The sequence below is a fragment of the Gracilinanus agilis genome, chromosome 6 (genome assembly GCF_016433145.1).
Source record: "Gracilinanus agilis isolate LMUSP501 chromosome 6, AgileGrace, whole genome shotgun sequence".
Taxonomy (NCBI): Eukaryota; Metazoa; Chordata; class Mammalia; order Didelphimorphia; family Didelphidae; genus Gracilinanus; species Gracilinanus agilis.
Genome location: NC_058135.1, coordinates 121,409,885 through 121,430,386, shown reverse-complemented (window position 1 = coordinate 121,430,386; position 20,502 = coordinate 121,409,885). Strand labels below are relative to the sequence as shown.

Here is a 20,502-nt window from a genome sequence, read left to right as displayed (position 1 = left end):
GTAATCAATAAGCATTTATTAAGCACATACTATATGCCAGGCACTGTTTTATTATGAAGGCAAAATATATGGAAATAGCATTTTGTTAACAGTTTGAGACAAGCTTAGCTAAATGTAGGGCCCAGTTCCTCTGATTCTCATAGCTCAATAAGAGTCAAATTCCCTATCAGGTAGGACCTGGGTCAGATATACCTTTTTAGGTTTGGTCCTAAAGAGGAATTCTGTGTTTCTCTTGAGGAATAAAATTTGAAAATAGAGACATAGGGCCAATATCTCTGATGCTTATCTGCAGGGAGAATAGAAGTTCAGGAAAAATAAGATATATCTGGCTATAAGACTAAGAGAAAGAGGGGGTACCTGGGTGGCTCAGTGGATTGAGAGCCAGGCCAGAGAAGGGAGGTCCTAGATTCAAATCTGACCTCAGATACGTCCTAGTTGTGTGACCCTGGGCAAGTCACTTAAAACCCATTGCCTAACCCGGTGATGGCAAACCTATGACACGTGTGTCAGCACTGACATGTGTAGCCATTTTTGATGACACGTGGCCATATATGACTGCTTACAGAGAAGTATGGGGCCACGTACTGAGGATGAAACATTTGCTTCAGTGTAGTGTATTCACGCTGTGCACTATAGCTGACAATTTGACCTATATTAATTTACCTATTTTTGGTTTATCAAATACAGTTATATATTACAATTATACATTTTTGTTATTTAAACTATAAATATCACAAAATTATGGTTTTTTCTTGAAGTGACACACCACCTGAGTTATGCTCAGTTTTTTGGCAAACTTTGACACACCAAGCTCAAAAGATTGCCCATCACTGGCCTAACTCTTACTACTCTTCTGCCTTAGAATCAAAACACAATGTTGATTCTAAGATAGAAGGTAAGGGTTTAAAAAAAAAAGTGAGAGAAAGATTAGGAATTGGGTAAAAGCTTGGTGTGATTGGACACGGCTCTTAAGTAAAATGCAAATAGCCCATTAAGGGCTTCGAGGAAGTTGTGAGTCATTCATATCTGAGTATGAATCGACTTAATCAAAATGCTTTTCTTTTAATACCTGACAAATCTTTACATTAAGGAAATGGAAGTTTAGATAGTGTTTAAAGGCAAGGGAATGATAATATTGGAGGTTGGGGGACTCTCTGAGTGGGGGACCACTGTGAGTAAGGAATCATGAGAGAGCATCTCAGGAAGAAAGCTTAGATGATACCAAAGACAAAGTTTATGTATTTTGTCATTTCTCTTGAGGTAAGCCTTCTGAAAGAAATATTACTACTTGTACAATTCATTTTAGATGCAGCTACTAGAAATAATTTTACTTAATTTATCCTTATTCTAAAACCAAGGAATTTCTAGCCTAGGGAGATAAGTCTAAATTGATTCTCTACCTTTGAGATAACAAGTATTGGAATCTTGAACATGGAACATGGAAAAGTTCATAATGTGTTAAAATTTTGTATAAACATTCCTAAACAACTGTCACTACTCTTCCTTTTTGCACCACTCCCCTCAAGGAATGAAAAAAGTTTTCTCTTTACAATCAACATCTTAATCCTTCCTCTTCTGGGGGAAGGACAGAAAAGATTTTCCTTAGTACACCAGAGGAAATATTATTTCTGAATATTTCTAGAGACTCTGAAAAGGGTTTTAAAAATGTACTTCCTTAATAGCCTCTTCCCTCAAAAAGTGTGATCCAAAATGAGAAAAACACCCATAGTTCTACTTGTCCTAGAATATATATGGGATATATTAGGGCAGTAGGGTGATGAAAATGAAGCTGGCTTTTTATTAAAAAAAATTAATGTTGGTTTGTTTGTTACATTAAACTACCCAGGTAATTCACTCCTCTCTCCTCCCACCATTAGAGAAGGCATTATTTATGTTCCAGGACATGAACCTTCTTGCCCACCAAGGGATCTAGTTCCCTAGCATTAGTCAAGAATACCTTTTGGTATTGCTAGAAAGCAGATCTTTTAGTAAATATCCTTGTTGAATCTACTTGGTATTTGATTCCACTTGAGAAATGTCTCCTCCCTTCTTCTTGGTCGGTCACAACTATTGGGGATGGCCAATGTGGTTAACCCAAAAGTCAGCATTCTCTTTGTTCAGGTTCAATGTTAATATGAAATGAAACTCTAGAAAATCATTGATGTTATGGGTACTACATTGACCAGCTAATTAAAAAGTCCTAACATGACAAGGATATGCAACAAGGATACTGTGGCACTTAGCTTCTCTGGATGAAGGTCATCCCCTTTTTTCCACATGGAAACACATTTGGTCATCAGGATGATAGAGAACATGGGGACTTGGTTGTCTTTAGAAATAAGAGGGGCCCAGACTCCAAGAAGTTGAGTAAAGAAAGCCCTGGTCCAGCTATGTCTCCTTTTAGGGAAAGCTAATCCCAGTCTTAAGAGAGAAGAGGGGCCTTGGTCTACCTTAGATTGGGGGTTGGGGAAAGAAGTTGAAAAATAGGAGCCAATAAGGTTTATTCATCCCAGGATCACTTATTATACCTGCCAAACTAGTTCCATGATCAAGTTAGCAACCATTTATTATACTATATGTAACCTACTATATGTAAGGCAATAAAATATTAAGTGCTAGAGATACAAAGATAATTAACCATTCATAACTAGCTTTGGGCCCTTCCTTCTATAGATAACAAACTGAACATGTTCAAAACTGAATTCATTATCTTTCCCCCAATATCCTCCCTTCTTCCAAATTTGCCTATTATTTATTAACACTAAACTCAGTTACCCAGGCTCACAATCTACTTGTCATCAGCCCTTGAATTTTTTTACCCCACATAAGGCTGGTTGTCAAGTCCAGTCAACTGTACCTTCTGAATATTTCTAACATTTCATATATACTCCCCTTTTCTCCGCTGATACTGCCACCACCACTCTGGAGCAGACCCTCATCAATTCATGTCCAAACTACTGTAATAACTTCCTAGTTGGCTTCCTTGCTTTGAGTTGTTTCTTGATCCAATCCATCCTTTTTTTACCTATGAAAGTAATCTTTTTAAAGTACATAACATTCTATGTTATTCTTCTAATCCTGTGATGGTGAACCTATGGCACGTATGAACAAGATGGCACTCAGAGACTTCTCTGTGGACACAGAAGCCATTACCTGCCAGAGTTAGTTACTAGAAAGACAGAGGAACTTGGGCAGAGTTGCTCCCTTTTCCTCTCCACTGTGCCTCTCTGCCCAGCAGCTCAATGAAAGTGCTTACTCCCTCTCTCCTGAGCAGAGTGCCTGGGCTACTCCCCTTTCTTTCTCCCTCCTCTGTCTGGGGTAAGGGGAGGTGGTGGTGGAAGCACAGCATTTGGTCTCATGGCACTCAGTCTAGGGTGGGGGCGAGGCACTGCACTAGGTTTCTAAAAGGTTCTAAAAGTTTCACCATCACTGTTCTAGTCAGTAAACTCCAATATCTCTCAATTGGTTCCAGGATCAAGTGCAAAATCCTGTTTTATCTTTTAAAAGACCTTTGTAACTTGGCTCCTTCCTACCTTTCTAGTCTTGTTATAAGGGAGTAAGATTACTCTCTTCCATTCTGTGATTCATCATATTCTATGATCCAGGGATTCTGGCCTCCTTATTGTTTGCATAAGACACTCTTATGTCCTTTTTCTTCGTTTTCACTGACTGTTCTTCATTTCTATCATGTATCCCTCCTTATTGCTACCTTCTGGCTTCCTTCAAGTCTCAGGTAAAATCCCCATCTTTTTTAGGAAGCCTTTCCCAGTCCCTCCTTAAGGCTAGAACCTTCCTTCTGAAATTACCTCTAATTTAGCCTATGTGTATATCTTATTCAGACATAGTTTGCCTATTGTCTCTCCATGAGAATGTGAGCCCTTGAGGGCTGAGACTGTTTTTTTTTTTTTTTGCATTTCTTTGCATTTTCCAGTACTTAATACAATGCTGCTATACTATAAGCCTTAAAAAAATGCTTATTGATTTGACTAAAAATTTTTTCCTTCATTCATCCAAAAACCAGTTTATATATTAGTACTGGTTACGCCCTTTTGTGGCCACAAAGAAACATTTCCTACTCATAAGCAATTTGTATTCTAAAGAATTTCAATACGAACATGTTTAGTGAAAGAATTTAAGGAGTAACAATTCAAATTATAATTTACAAAAAATATGCATTGATTTTCAAGGAGATCCTAACTTGTACTAAAGTTACTTACATGCATCTTAACTTCCCTACTAGAAGTCATGTTTTATGTCCCATTTATTTTTGGATTCCTTACAATGCCTAGCAGTTTCTTGTACACAATGGCTGCTCAAAGCGTTTGTTAAATGAATGACTATAGGATCAAATAGTGAGAAATAGAAAGGACCTTACAGGTCACATGAGAAACCTTATCATATTAGAGATGAAGAAAATGAGACCCAGAGAGATAAAGGGATTTGCTCAATGACATGCAAGTAATTGAGCCAGAATTTGAACTCAGGTTTTTTGACTCTTTATTACATTGCTCATGTGTATCAAGGACAAGGTTCTCAATATCATGGGAGACCATTCTATGATGACACTGATCTATATTTGTGATGGCAAACCTATGGCACGTGTGCCAGAGATGGCATGCCTAAGCCTCTCTGTGGGCATGCATGCCAAGGACCCAGTGCACCTGTCCCTGCAGCAGAGTTCACCAGAGTTCCTAACTAGAAAGCCAGAGGAAGGCACAGCTGGCCTGCTCCCCTCTCCTCAGTAGGAGTTAGTGTAAGTAGGTCTCTTCAAGATAGCATCCCTTACAGGACAAAATTTCCCTATCTCATTCAGAATACAATGACCTCTTAATTACTTTTGACTTGAGTGAGACAAAAACAACTTATGTCTTTATTATCAAAAGCAACACCAATGTCTTTACTATACAATGTATTTTTGGGATTTGGGGATGTGTCTTTTGAGTTTGTACTTTAAAAATGTTCAAAACTGTAGTCTAGTGATTTATGAATAATTTTATGAACCCAAGGCTAAGCTAATAGCCTCTTCAGCTCCCTTCCCCAGCTTTTTTCACAAGCAACCTTTGTCATCTTTAATTTGTATTCTTCTTCCCCTCACCTCAATTTAGAAATAGCCTGTTCAATTTGTATTCAAAGGGGTGCCTGCCAAAGGGAGAACAGGCAGGCTAGAAGCTCTGGAAAACAAAATAGTGGCTTGTCAATCTCCCAATCAGCCCTGCATCCAGATTAAAACCTGACTTCAACCCTTGATCATTTGCTAAAAAGGTTAATTTGGACCCACTTCAGGAAGGCTGGAATGAGATGGGGTGAATATGTTGGGATGATGTCATTTAACCTAAGGGTTATATTTTCCTATAAATAAGGGGCTTTCCTTTAAGCTGAGGCTTTTTTGCTTTTTTTTTCTAGGTCTGAGGGGATCATAGGTCATATAACTAGAGGGGAGCAGAGTGCTTGCGCCCCTTGCCTCTCCCTCTCTCCAAGCCTGGCTACATCACTTGCCCCACTGTCCAGCAGTCCAATGGGAGTGCTTCCTACCTCCCCAGGGTGTAGTAAGGGGGGAAGCAATTCTCCTGGTACTCAGTGGGAGGAGGGGCACAGAATGGTCTGGGGAGTGGGGTGGGGGCTGAGCCTGGTACTCCATCTCTAAAAGGTTCTCCATCACTGTCCTATATGCTATTACTGTAGCCAAAAAAGTCAACAAAATCCTGGACATCATTTGGAAGAAAAATGGTAACAAAACAGAACTAGAAACCTTATCTTGTCTTTCTACAAAATGATGATATATTTGTATCTGGCTTCCTTTGTACAGTATTGGTCAGTGGGCCTCAAAAAAGGACAGAGCTTGAGAAAGTCCAGATCTGCCAACATTCAGATACAGAATAAAAGCTTCTATTTGGAAAATAAGACCCACCCCTGCTTACAGGCTTAGTCTGATTAGAGATCTAAACCACTTTTCATTTTATTAGTGTCTGGGAAGGAAATCAAGAAGAACTAGAGATAAGAATAACAAACAATGGTCTTTACCTCATCAGAGACAGAAGGAACTTGATCTGTGCTATATTTTAAAGTTATCAAAAAAACTGGGACTTTGATGAGAGAGCATGTGGACACTTGATTTACTCAAAGAAGACACACTTAGAGAAGGCAGGCAAGGGCACTTAAGGTCTCATAGAAATAGCAGAGGTTTAATAAACACTTATTGAATGAATTCACAAACATTAAGTGTACATAGGAAAAATTTTGACAAAGAATATATATATACTATCTATGTATACATATATACATATATGTGTATATTTGTATTGTCTGTCCATCTTTCAATCTGAAAACATATGGAAGAGCTGAGCTGAACTTTTGTCATTGAGCTTAAAAGTTGGACAAGGGTTTCATAAGAAAAATTGTGGCACTGCAATTATTTTTTGTGCATTCTATTTTGTATGCATATGTATTTCGTTTTTTACTACTGTGGAGAGAGTAAAACAAAGTTCACATTCAATTAAACAAAAATATATTGAATGCCTAATAGCAATAACAATAGCTAATAGTTATTTAAGGTTTACAAAGAATTCTAAGTATATACTTCATTTGATCCTCCTAACAACCCATGAAGTAGGTGCTATTATTTTCCTCATTTCATATGTGAGGAAATTGAGGCCAAGAGAGATTAAATACCCAGTGTCACAAAGCTAGGAAGGGTCCAAGGACTATGTGGGAAGCCTTGTACCAATTGCTATTGATGATACAGAGTTGAATAAGACACGGTTCCCTCCTTCAAGAGGCTTATAGTATAGTAGTAGGAAGATAATACCTGTACATAAATAATTGTAACATGACACAGAAAGAACCAAGTGTTATTAGAGAGGACTAGAATACATTATTTAAAGTAGCACAAGTTTAAAATATTTATATGTCTTTTTAAAGTTCTCTGTTTCATATCTCTTTATTGCTTAGATCCTTGGGAGTACTGTCCCAACCACTTCAGCTCCTAACTTCAGGCTGTTCTTTTAGCTTAACAGATTTCTGGAGCAGGTTCTCTTTACTTTGGGATAATGAGAACATCAACTTTTGTCTCTGGGTGAAAAAGGACACTGGCCACAGAAATTTCTTAAACTTTTATTCTGAGCACTCAGATAGTTTGAACTATATCTACAACCTCAATCAACCACCTTACATTCTCCACGGTCCTCTTTTTCTTCTCTTTCCCTGAAGCTCCAAGCCCTCTAAAAACTTCCTTTTTCTTTTCAATTCTTCAACTCAACAGATTAAAAGGTACATAAAGTTTCTGAATAGCCAGTTTTTTAAAAAGGGTATTTAATGTGCCAAATTGTTGCTAATCTGATTATAAATGTTATTACTATGAACTGTTGGAAATTCATAAATACAAAAGTCTGATTCTCAGCTTTGCCATTGGTTGTGTAACCTTGGACAAGTCAATATTCTTTGAGCCTTAGTATCTGCACCTTTAAAATGAAGAGGCTGGATTATATGATTTCTAAGGTCCTTTATAGGTCAAAATTCTGGCTCAAGAAAAGGTGTGATGGTGATATGAACAACTAGGAGCAGGTTGGTACCTTTCAATATAAAAACATATCTTCTTGTTTTTGAGTTAGGAGGGTGATTCTAGAATTTCTTCACCTTGTTCCTGTGAAGCCCTTTCTTAGAATTTGGTAGGTACGTCCTGATTATACCACTGTTGCCAGGCTTAGGTGTAGTAGTAATAGCCCACTTTGTCAACTTCCTTGTTTGGCTTCCTGGCCCAATCCCAAAATCGATCCTCCTTTCTGCTTAGTCACACCAATCCCAAGAGTCTGAGAAAAATGGCATGCATGGATTGGCAGGCACACCTCCAGGAGTTTTAGCAGTAAGATGTAAGGAACAGAAGAAGCTGTTCCATAGAAGAGACTGAATGGCTGAGTAGGAAAAAGCAATAAAAACTTTCTGGCATTGGCATAGCCCTTCATCTCTTTTAAAGTGTCTTTAAATATAATGTGTTATTTGTATGTATTTGTCTTGAAATTTAAATTCTGCAATACTGTCTTGGAGAATCGGTAAGTTTTCCATTCCATTAATATGTTTGGAGGGCTTGACAAGGCCAGAATTCTGCATAGCTGAGACCCACAGTCTCAGGTGATCTAGGATGGCCTAGAATACATTACAGTAATTTCTCTGTATGAGAACTCTGAATATTCACATTATTTTATTACCATCCTCACTTTTTAAAAGGAAAGAGAAAAAGCTAAGTACCTAGAGATATAAACTATTTTTCTGTATTCAGGATTCATAAATTTAGCATTTGCTATCTAACCCCTTACCTCTACTTACTTGCCTTTTAAGTAAAAATCCATTAAACTTTCATTTAAATTACACTACGCTTAGCAAACTTTAATGCATGTACACCTAAAAATTGATATTTCGAAATATATTACTTTCTCAAAAGTGTACATTTTATGGAAGAAAATCTTGTTTTATATGTTTTAACATATAAACAGATCATCTAGTGGTAACATCTAAACTGCGGCCAAACTTAAGAACAATGTCTTTCATTCTGTATAATTAGAAAACTGACACTTCTATTATTTTAAAATAAGCAACAATAAAACATGTATTGAAATGGAAAAAATTACCTAAGCAAACATTGATCCAAATCTAAACCTCATAAGGAACTTTTTAGTACAAAACAAAGGCAGGATGGGAATAATGGTCCTTGACAAATCCCTTAGGTGCCTGAGTATCTTAATGAGTAAACTAGATGCACCTGGCCTCATTAACTGCTCCCTAGTGGTTCTCTCGCTCATGAGAAAAAAGAGGAATTAGACAAAGAACATGGCAGTTTATGCTAACATCAGGTTTATGATATCCTAAATTTGAAACAGTATCTTTTTAGGATGATAATATTCTCTCATGAGTTAGAATGAAAGCTGACTGATGAAAGAAGGCATGCAATTTTGGAGCAACAAAGTAATTTTTCTTAGGTTTTGGAATATTCTATCTTCTAAGAAATACCTTTTCTGAACCATTAGTCTGTTACTGCTCATTTCTATTTCGCAACTTATTGTGTTATATCTGTTTATGTATTATAAAATATAATCTCTTTGAGGTACTTCCATTTGTTTTTTTTATTCCTATGATCTAACACAGAATCTTTAGTAAGGATTTAATACATTCTTGTTGAATTTAATTGGATTGGATCCACTGTTCACGGTCAGCAAGTAATACTACTATATTATGTAAAATGGTAAATTATGTTTGTTTATTAAGGAGACCATGATATCATGTAATAGCTAATTAACTGGGTTCTTGTCCTAGCTCTTTCACTTATCAGAGATGAGATCTTGGCTAAGTCATTTAAGATTTAAGCTTTCTGGACTTTATTTCTTTATCTACAAAATGATAGACTAGAATGATCTCTAAGGTTCCTTCCAGATCTAAACTTTAGAATCTTATCCAGGAGTAGATGATCTCTAAGGTCCTTTCCAACTCTAACATTCTATGATTCTACTTACTAACAATTTAGAGGTAAAATTGTGATAATTTTATGCTGTAACAAATTTATAAAAAGTATATAAAGCAGTTGTACCATCATTAAGCATGTGAATATTATAAAATAATATATCATGTTCATGTAGAACTTTTGTTTTCAATATGCTACATACACATTTCATTTTCTTTTCAGAACAGTTCTGTGAGGTAAACAGGGCAAGAATTATTACTGAAAACAGGTTTAGACACAGTGAAAAGAATACAGGTCAGAAGACCTGAATTCAAGTTCTGTCTCTGCTACCTATTGGCTGTATGAGCAAGTCACAACCTCTGGCCTGAATTTTCACTTCTCTATAGTAAGTGGCAGTAACCAGGCATGCTGAATCTTAATTCCAGTTCCCTTATCACTATACTATCCTATTTCCTCACATACTATAATATTACCAGATTGACTTGCATACCCACATGGCCAAATAAACATCAAATTAGGATAAAGCTGAGACAACAATATGCAATTAAAATTGGTTAAACTGACTACGTGAAACAAACTACTGATGCTGAAAAGAAATAGATCAAGAAAGAAATATTGGCAAAGAATATCATTCTGTCCTACAGAATATAAAGCAATCATAAAAAGACGACCAAAAGAGACTAGAATACCTTTGTCATCAATTGGTCAAAAAACATTGAATACTGATCTCTTTCTCTTTGCCATTTAGAAAATATTATGAAAGAGTATGGTAAAAGATTATAAAGAATATTGCCTTATAAAATAGAGAGAAGGATGAATAATTAGTTGTAGAAAAGTTGGCATGAGATCCAATTAAGTCAGATGATCATAAAAGTTTTTAAAATGGAAGACAAGTCACATGTAAAAATTAATTTATATGGGCTGGGTGGCTCAGTTGATTAGAATAATATTAATGAGGCCAATTTCTCCTTAGATTTAATACTGTTTCTTTACTATAAACCGTATTCTTAAGTTTATTTCATAAGCATTTGCCATCCTTAGGATCAACAAAAAGTGGGTAGCTTATTTCAATTTAGCATTACTACCAGGAAAAAAACCAAAAAACTTCTTCATCTGAAAGTAGGAAATTGCTATTGGATGAATCTGAAACTCAGTGTCTATGTCATTAAGATAGTACCACACATGCATACCCCAAAAAGAGCAGAACCAGAAGAACATTGTAAAAAGAAACTGATACACTGTGACGCAATCAAACGTAATGGACTTCTTTACTAGTAGCAATTCGATGATCCAGGACAATCCTGAGGAATTTATGAGAAAGAACACTATCCATATCCAGAGAAAGAACTGTGGGAATAGAACTGCAGAAGAAAAAACATATTGATCACGTGGTTTGATGGGGATGTGATTGGGAATTTGATGTTAAAAGATCACTCTACTGCAAATATGAATAACATGGAAATAGGTTTTGAACAATGATACATGTATAACTCAGAAGAATTGCTCATCAATTCCAGGATGGGGGAGGGAAAATCATGAGTCATGTAAGCATGGGAAAATATTTTCAAATAATTAGTAAAAAAATAAAAATAAAAAAAAACCCAACTATGCATACTCTTTGACCCAGCTGTACCACTACTGGGTCTGTATCCTAAAGAAATCAGAGAGGGGGGAAGGACTTGCTTTTTCAAAAATATTTTTTAATAGCACTTTTGATAGTGGAAAAGAATTAGAAGCTGAGGGAGTGTCCATCAATTGGGGAATGGTTGAACAAGCTATGGGATGTGGTTGTAATGGAATATTGTTGTGCCATAAGAAATGATGGAACAGGATGAGTTCAGAAAAACTTGGAAAGACATATGAACTAATGCAAAGTAAAGTGAGCAGAAACCAGGAGAACAGTGCATATAATAACAGAAATATTGTACAGTGATCAATTATAAAGTACTAAACTATACAGCAAAACAGTCCCAAGAGAACTACAAGAGAATCATAATGAATATGCTATATACATAGCCAAAGAAGGAACTGTTGGGATCTGATTGCAGATCAAAGCATACCATTTTTCACTTTATTTCATTTATGAGTTTTTTATTATATGTGTAATATGCATTTTCTGTCATGGCATGGTAAATATGGAAATATGTATTACATGAAAATACTGGTATAACCTATATCAGTCTATTTACCACCTAGAGGAGGAGGGGAAGGGAGAAAATACGAAGTACAAAATGTCAGAAAACAGTTGCCAAAAATTGTTTCTATATGTAATTTTTAAAAAAAGTTAAAAAGATAAAATGGGACTGAAACTCACAAATATTTTCTATGATTAACCTTTTTTTAATTTGAAAAAACTGGGGAAATAGCCCTTAAGTATGTTCTGGAGTTGCTTACCATTAGAACCGTATAATCAGAATAATTTTCATCAATAATTTCTCTGAAGGCAAGCAAAATAGTCTTATAAAGTCAGTCCTCTTCCATGACTAAAAATAGATACCTCACTAGCATGTCACTGATGTCTGAAATTCTAGAGGTTGGAAGCACTTCACTGCTGTCAGAGGGCCCTTGTTAAAATGCAAGTGTTACCTGAGAAAGGTAACACTAATATTCTATTCAGGGTTAGTGCTTGGCCAGTAGCAAAATAGGTGACTTTTACTTTGATATTACCGTTTTTGATTTCTTCTAAATCTCTTTTCCCCCCATTTCTCCAGATTCAGTTCTTCAATCATTTTTTGAGGACCTAACAATACTGTGCTAGGGAGGGGGGAGTACAATGACAAAAATAAAATGAAATGGTTCCTGCCTTAAAATAGGTTGGAAGTCCCTTCCAACTCTAGAACAATTACTAACAGCAGTCTTGTGGTTTAAAAACAAATAAACCAAATTTACTCTCCTGCTTTTAGCTGAGAGCAATTTAAGTTTAGGGAAGTTTGGCCTGATTGTATAGACTCTACTAGAGAAAAATAAACACATACAAGAAGTATGTAAGGCATATGGAGTTATTACAAAGTAATTGGAGAGGCCAGAGTACTAAGAATTGGAACCGGAGAGGGGAGGTGACTCAAGAAAGACTTGAAGGAGGTGTAACTGAGTTGTGCTTTTGAAGAAAACATAAGACCATGATGGGTCTGTGGTCTTGGGTTCAAGTCTTACCTCTGCGGATTACTATGTAACCTTGGGCAAGTCACTTAACCTTCCTGAATCCCAGCTTCCTTATCTATGAAATTAGGTTAGACCAGATGGCTTCTTTAGTCCCTTCCAATTCTAGAGCAATTACTAACAGCAATAGTATGATATGAAAACAAATAAACCAAATTTACTCCCCTGCTTTTAGCTGAGAGCAATTTAAGTGATTTAAGGAAGTTTGGCCTGACATAAAACATAGATGACGGAACTTCTAGCTGTACATTACAGGATTGTTGCAATGATCTAAGCATTTTGCAATCATTAAAGCTTCTTAGAAATAGTAGTATTTTTACATTAATTGTGATGACTCCCCCTCCCCCTCTCCTATTTACATGAGGAATAGCAAGTAGACCCAATTGGCTGATACCTTGAGTGAGGTAGAATAGAATCTCACATCATATTTGAACCCAGGGCCTCTGCCTCTAGACATGGTTCAATATCCACTGAGCCACCTAGTAACCCAGTTATGTTTTTAAGTGCACAAAATATAAATCACAGGATTACAAAAGAAACCAATTACAATAAAATCGTTTTTTAAAGTTATAAAAAAATCGTTATTAAAAAAACCGAGGTCACAGACCTCAGTCGCGGGAGCAGGGAAGTAATGAGTAAGTCAGGGTTGTGTTTTAGTTATTTCAATGACAGCTGTGTGTTGGCCGATTCGAGTGAGTAGAATGGAGTCGGGGAGACCAAAGAGATTTCTTTTGCAATAGTCTGGGCAGGAGGTGAGGAGGTCGTAGGGGTAGCAAACTCAAAGTCAGAACCGGATTTAAGTGCCAGCTCTGCTCTTTACTGACTACATGACTTTCGGCAGGACTAGACGGTCTCTGAGTTCTCTACAACGTCCCTAAACCCTACTCCCACGCCTCACCGCCAACCTGTGGCGCTGGAGTTCCCGTCGGCGTCCTTCCGGTCTCTGGGATAACATCCGCTTCCGTGGCTCCTTCCGGCAGTCCGAGCCTTATGCAGCCTCCGAGCGCGAGGGGGCGCTGAAGCCAGTCTTGTGGGACCATCCACTCTCTCCCAGATCTCGCGACGTTTTGAGTTGGGAGAAAAACGCGTGGCACGCACGCCAGAGGAAACGCTAGAGACGCGCCCCGCCTTCCTCCTAAAGTCTCGCGCGAGCTACGTTTTCGTTCTTTCGGCTTTCAGAGCGGGATCATGGCGGTGGGCAAGAACAAGCGCCTCACCAAAGGAGGCAAAAAAGGAGCCAAAAAGAAAGTGTAAGTGGTGACTAGCGCTGGGCTCCCCACGGTGGGGGTTCCACGAGGCGGGCGGATGGGCCTCCAGCCGCAGGCCGTGCGGGATGGCTGGGATGACGGGTGGATTGGGCTGGGCCCAGACTGAGCGCTAGGTCCGGGTGCTGGCAGGAACCGCGGCTTCGAGCCCGGCTATCACGAGAAGGAGGCCACTAGCTTTAGTGCGCACGGGACAGAGTTCCCCGGACAGAGTCGGTCGGCGGAGCCTTGTGACTTTACTAACGCTCTCCGGCCCGATCCCACGAGGAACCGCTTTCCTCTCCTGCCGGGTGACTACCTCGCCTCCCCCAGAACACCACACCGCCCTGGTTGGGGCCCACAAGCCCGAGGCGGAGGTGGCGCCTGTTAGAATTGTTCGCTTTCATATTTGTGACCTAGGAAGGGGAAGGAAAATGTGCACTCGAGTTGAGATTTCTAGGCAATGGAGAAACTGCGGGTCTATAGTTGGCCTTACTAAGCTGCAAAACTTGTCCGAATGGTTTTCTGAGGCTGCTTTGGCTCCCTTTGGGGAACCAGGGAGTGCTTGCAACCTGTACATAGACCAGTCCAGTATAGTTAAAGACTCAGTAGGTCATAATCAGCCTGTAGTAATAAAAAGTGTTTCTAAGACTTTTTTAGGTTTGTAAAGAGCTTAACACATTTTCTAAGTCGATCCTCATAACATTCCAGGGAGATTGGGTAATGTTATAACCTCCTCTCCCTTTCCCCCCATCTTTTAAATAAGCCAAGGCCTACAGTTTAAGTCAACTTGCTGCATTTGGTAAGAGTCTGAGGCTTGATTTGAACTCTAGGTTCAGTGCTATTTAGTTGCCTGACTGTAGTCATTTTTTAAAAGACTTTGTTATGACAAACCTTGAATGGGTGCTTGTTTCTATGTCATATCTGCATTTCCTTTAGTTGTACACTAAGTCCCCATGAGAACACTCCACTGTTGCAACTCTTGAATTTTCTGGGGGTACTGAATAGTTAACTTAATTTTCCTGTGAGCCCAGGTCATATGTGTTTGAGATAGGAGTTGGGTCCAGATCTTCCCTGACCATCTTTAATACTATACCATGCTGCCTCTACAGTACAAATACAAATAACAAACCTGTGTTTTTCTCTTTCATTCATAAAGGGTTGATCCATTTTCCAAGAAAGATTGGTATGATGTCAAAGCACCAGCTATGTTCAATATACGCAATATTGGCAAGACACTGGTCACAAGGACTCAAGGAACCAGTGAGTATCTTGTTTTTGATTTGTGTGGTTTGGATAGATCATATGGCAAACCATCTCCACTTGGTGCTGATTACAGAGTAATAATGGAATCAAGGTATTGATGTCAGGAATAAGGTTTGGGGGTAGGTGGGGAATTGGTATGTGGAAAGTGTAGCAAAAGGTTTTATTGCAGTTGCATACCATAAAGCATAATCATTAATTTTATTAAAGCTTTTAAATAATGATAACTGAGGTTGGTTGTCCCAGATCCTTCATTAAATATTCTGTGAGTTTTAAGATAGTTTTTACCTTTGTAAATAATGCTAGCTTTAACGTCTTAAGCTAAAGGACTTTGTGGCAGCTATTTCTTGTGAATTAAGTTTCGTGTTGCTTTTGTAACTTCTGATAATAAGAAACATGGTTTTGTTTTATTTATAGAAATTGCCTCTGATGGTCTCAAGGGTCGAGTTTTTGAAGTGAGCCTTGCTGACCTGCAGAATGATGAGGTTGCTTTTCGTAAGTTCAAGTTAATTACTGAAGATGTCCAGGGTAAAAATTGTTTGACTAATTTCCATGGAATGGACCTTACCCGAGACAAGATGTGCTCCATGGTCAAAAAGTGGCAGGTGAGCATCCTATGTGAAATTAAATAATGTAGGTGTGCTGTGTGTGAAAAAGAACATTTAGACCAATTCATATTTTTTTTTGTGTGAGATTTGGTTATTGTGGATGAGGGAGCATTGATAGAAATTTATTTAGAATATATAATATACCTATATAGTATGTAGAACCCTTGTTTAATAACATAAGAGTTTTCGTTTCTAAGATAATTTCCTGACAAATTAAAATTGGTGTTCAACTTATTAGGGAGGAAACACAATATAATGTAAATAATATTGGAATCAGAGACTTGAGGCTTCATCTCAGTCTTGGAACCACTGGCAAAACCTGAGAGCCCATTTATTCTTGAATTAAATAGGAATGATAATAATAGACTTGTTAGCATAGCAAAGTTGCTAGATCTGGCTTTTGAAACTGCAAAGACTTAATAGGAGTATGAGATGGTATTCTGGTGTTTCTTTTAAATAGCAAGCTGAAAGTAGGGTTTAACTTGGCCACCTGCTCTTACCAGGAAGACACAATAGTATATCCATTTTTGAAATAGTTGATTATAGGAATGAATGATGACAAAATGTTTCGGTCCCAAATGATATATAGTGATTAGACTGTTGCATTTTTTCTGACATTCCCCTATAAAGTAGATAAGGTTTCTGTGAAGTTTTAGACTTAATTTCTTTTAGGATACTATCACATTTGGTAGAGAATTTATATATCCCAAGAAGGGATTTTAGTTACTTTTCACCTTCACTTTGAGGATAATTCTCATAGTATATTGCATTTTAAAATAGTTCTTTTCCAGAATTTCACTACTTTAAAAGTCATTTAAGTGGGCTCAAAAGTGAAGAATTTGGGCCAAGGACAAAAAAAGAATCTTAAAAAGCTTATTTAGTGCAGAAAAAGATCCTGTTTACATTTTGTTATTATATAATTCCACTTTTTAAAAAAAGATATTTGAATTTAAGGGAAAATAAAGGTGTTTTGTTTTTTTTTAGGTAGTGATACAAATGGAAAATAGTATCACTGTAATTATACTTAAATGTTTTGGATCTCTGGAGAACATTGGAAATAGTTTTTTAAAGATGCCTGGGCAAACAAAAGGGGAAGCCATAAAATCTATATAAAAGTAGTCATGCATTCTCATGTGTTTTTCTTGGATTTCCCACCCTCTTTTGTGCGGATTCAGAATTATTTCTCTTAATTTTACTCACAGTTCTAAAGAAGTTCAGCTATGTGGTTTTGAAGGTGTCCAGCATGGGCAAAAGACTGGGGAGCCAATAAAAACATGAGAATTCATCAGCCAATTAGTGTAGATACAACTGTATAGATTTTCCAGTTTATGAGGTCATAATATTCATTATGACCCTTGTTATCAAGTAAAGGTTATATTATGTTCACTATGCTATTTAAGAAGACAGGGAAATCATATTGGCAGATTTCCATACCAAAAAGTTGTTCTGTTCAGGTTTTTATCTTGTAGCTAATAACTAAAATTAAATCTAAAGGATTCTGAATAGCTCAGATTTTGTTATTAAAAGCAACTTGTAAAATTGATACTGTCATTTACTCATTTTAGAAAAATAATTTAAAACATATTTAAATACTTGTACTTCTTGATGGAGGTTTTAGCATTTTCTAAACAGGAAGTGATTAAAGTTATCACTTTACCTGCAGCTAAAATTAAAGAGTATTTTCTGATTTTTCTAGACCATGATCGAAGCCCATGTTGATGTTAAAACTACAGATGGCTACTTGCTCCGCCTCTTTTGTGTTGGTTTTACCAAAAAACGCAACAACCAGATCCGTAAGACCTCTTATGCCCAGCACCAACAGGTCCGTCAAATTCGTAAGAAAATGATGGAAATCATGACCCGGGAGGTGCAGACAAATGACTTGAAAGAAGTTGTCAACAAACTGTAAGTATCTAGGTTACTACTCTCACAAAAATAATCTTGAGCCTGGTAACCATAGGGGTTAAAATATGAGAATGCATAATTTTCTCAAGAAAATACCCTGGCAAAAGCTTGCTTTGCCACTCATTGGATACTTTTATTCACGAGTTAAAAGAGAGTGCAAGTAGATTTTTTTTGCTCTTGGGTGGATATTTTTAACCTCATCAAACATTTATTGTGGGGCAGAAACTGTCTTCCCTGTGCTCTAAACCAATTGTCAGTATCTGAAAGCATATACTATTTCATTTCTTTTTGTTTATTTGTTTCCTCTATAAAAGATCACAATCTGGTCTTGGCCATGAGTAGTTCTTGTCTCTGTCTTTATGTAAAAGCTGCTTTTCATGGGAATAAATGATGAAAAATGTTTCGGTCCCAATTGATATCTAATGATAACACCTTAATTATTCTGATATTCTCATGCAGTGTGAAGATTTTAAAGCTATTTTTAAGTCACTAGTGAAGTGGACATTAATGTTAGGATTTCTTTTTAGGATTCCAGACAGCATTGGAAAAGATATAGAAAAGGCATGCCAGTCCATTTACCCTCTCCATGATGTATTTGTTCGTAAAGTCAAGATGCTCAAGAAGCCCAAATTTGAATGTAAGTACAGCTGAGATAATGAATTTATCTAGAATTGCAGTAGTAAGAGGGAATGAATAATGACCCTACAGTTTTGGTCCCAAATGATATTCCATGCTTATACTTATTTACTGATCTTCCCAAATCCAAACCTATGCTAGTAATACCTGTTTGGTTCTGAACTTGAAATAAATCCTATCATGTTTTTTCCCCCTCCTTTTCAGTGGGAAAGTTAATGGAACTGCATGGTGAAGGTGGTGGCTCTGGAAAACCTTCAGGAGATGAAACGGGCACAAAAGTAGAAAGGGCTGATGGATATGAACCACCTGTTCAAGAATCTGTCTAAAATAAGAAACTTTTAAAGGTTGAAAAATAAAAGTTTATCATTGTGATGGTTTTGTTTTTTTTTTTTAAGACTCAGGAATCAAAAGTGGCAGGAATGTTTGATGCTTGGAAAGTATTCTCATAAATGTGATAAACGGCTTAATTTTACTCAATTTGTATAATTGCTCTGTAAATAAACTTGTTATAAAACCATTGGGATTGTCACAAAAGAAAAGACAATATCTTGGGTTCAACAGGCATGGAAGACTGGATCCAGATTAAATGTCATTTTATAGTTGAATTAAGTACAAAAAATAAAAGGTTAAATAACTGGGTTTGAACGTGAGAGCAAAGACAAGCTTAGATGCATGTTTTGGATAGTTGTTTTTTTTAACCCATACCTTCTGCCTTAGAATCAATATAATGTATTGGTTCTATGACAGAAGAGTGGTAAGGGCTAGGCAATCATGTTAAGTGACTTGCCCAGGTTCACACATCTAGGAAGTGTCTAAAGCCATATTTAAACCAGAACCAAATTTCAGTCCATTGAACCCCTCTCACCGTTATTTATTAGAGCCAAATATCTAAAAAAATCTTAAAGCAATATAATGGCTAGACTAGGGATTTCCTATCAAAGAGCAATGTTAAAAATAACCAGATTTGTGTCCAAATGGAGCATGGGTCTGTTTCTATTTGACACCATTGTTGTATATCATCAATTGAGATTTTGGGTTTTAGTAATTATAGGCCTGAGAAAAAAGGAAATACACATAGATAAATAAGTTAATCTTACTGCTCTATTTGGATGGGATTCTTAATGCTTATGAATGATTCCAATTTTGTGTTGGCTATTTGTATGCTTTAGCTGTGGGCCTCAAAACTGCAATGCTGGAGAAGTATTTACCCACCTTTTCAAAAAATGAATATGGGGCAGCTCAGTGGGTTGAGAGCCAGGCCTAGAGACAGAGGTCCTAGGTTCAAATCCTCAGACACTTCCCAGCTGTGTGACCCTGGGCAAGTCACTTGACCCCCTTACCACTCTTCCACCTATAAGTCAATACACAGAAGTTAAGGGTTCAAAAAAAAATTGAATATGTCTCAAGTTAATTATTCTAAGTCTGAAAAGGGGAATTAATAGTGTCAAAAGAATACTTTTCTAAAAAAATTAAGAGGAAAACATTCTAGATAAATATATCCTCAGTAGGCAAAATGTAAACAATGGGGAAAAGTATTCCTTTAAAGTTAGATCACTTAAAAGTATTGTTGGAGTCAAAGCTATTAAGAGAACCTGGAAAGCAATATTACCTTCCTTGTCCTATTTAGCCACCCAGTTTTTTCATCTTTCAAGATGATCCTCAGTTTACCTAATGAAACCCAAACCCTTACCTTCTGTTTAGAATCAATACTGTGTCTTGGTTTCAAAACAGAAGAGCAGCGAGGGCTAGGCTATGGGGGTTAAGTGACTTACGCACAGTCACAGGAAGTGTCTGAAGCCAGATTTGAACCTTAGACCTGGCTCTCAATCCACTGAGCTTCCCAGCTGCCCCCTCAGTTTCATGCCAGCATGTTTTCATCAGCACAGTATGCAGGAACTGGTTTAGCCAGTTAACTTTTCTAAGGCCTTTTTGGTCATGAACCATAAACGCCACATTTTTTAAAATGTAATTTTGTGAGCCGTACAGTGCTCACAGTGTGCGCTCCTGTAACAGTGCCTGAAAAAAAATTGACTTTATGGCTCCTGCAGAAAGAGCCAGATATGGCTCGAGAGCCATATGTTGCCGACCCCTGATACGGAGGATAAACGAAAACCAGTTACCATTTTTTCATAAAGGAATTCTTTTACCATCTCCCATGTGAGGGACATTTTTTCTTTATAATCAAGATTCAATGATCCCTAACACCAGTAACTAGTGAAAAAGGAGTCAATTTTTCTTC

General features: G+C 37.2%; 1 protein-coding gene and 2 non-coding genes across 4 annotated transcripts; all 3 read left to right on the top strand.

The window, feature by feature from the left end:
* Positions 1 to 13,758: 13,758 nt before the first annotated feature.
* RPS3A (ribosomal protein S3A) lies at positions 13,759 to 18,635 on the top strand. 2 transcript variants are annotated; one of them, XM_044682332.1, is made up of 7 exons: positions 13,759 to 13,857; positions 15,011 to 15,114; positions 15,532 to 15,613; position 15,904; positions 17,563 to 17,627; positions 18,155 to 18,264; positions 18,468 to 18,635. In XM_044682332.1, exons 1-7 carry the CDS (start codon positions 13,796 to 13,798, stop codon positions 18,587 to 18,589), a joined length of 546 nt encoding a protein of 181 aa, XP_044538267.1. In that variant the 5' UTR covers positions 13,759 to 13,795; the 3' UTR covers positions 18,590 to 18,635. The 2 variants fall into 2 exon arrangements, with proteins under 2 accessions (XP_044538267.1, XP_044538266.1); XM_044682331.1 differs by lacking the exon at position 15,904 and having other exon boundaries at positions 15,532 to 15,719; positions 17,419 to 17,627.
* Positions 16,270 to 16,341, top strand: LOC123253154. The gene has a single exon (XR_006506544.1). It is a non-coding gene; the product is annotated as a small nucleolar RNA SNORD73 (small nucleolar RNA).
* On the top strand, positions 18,010 to 18,077 carry LOC123253155. Its single transcript, XR_006506545.1, has one exon. It is a non-coding gene; the product is annotated as a small nucleolar RNA SNORD73 (small nucleolar RNA).
* Positions 18,636 to 20,502: the final 1,867 nt, after the last annotated feature.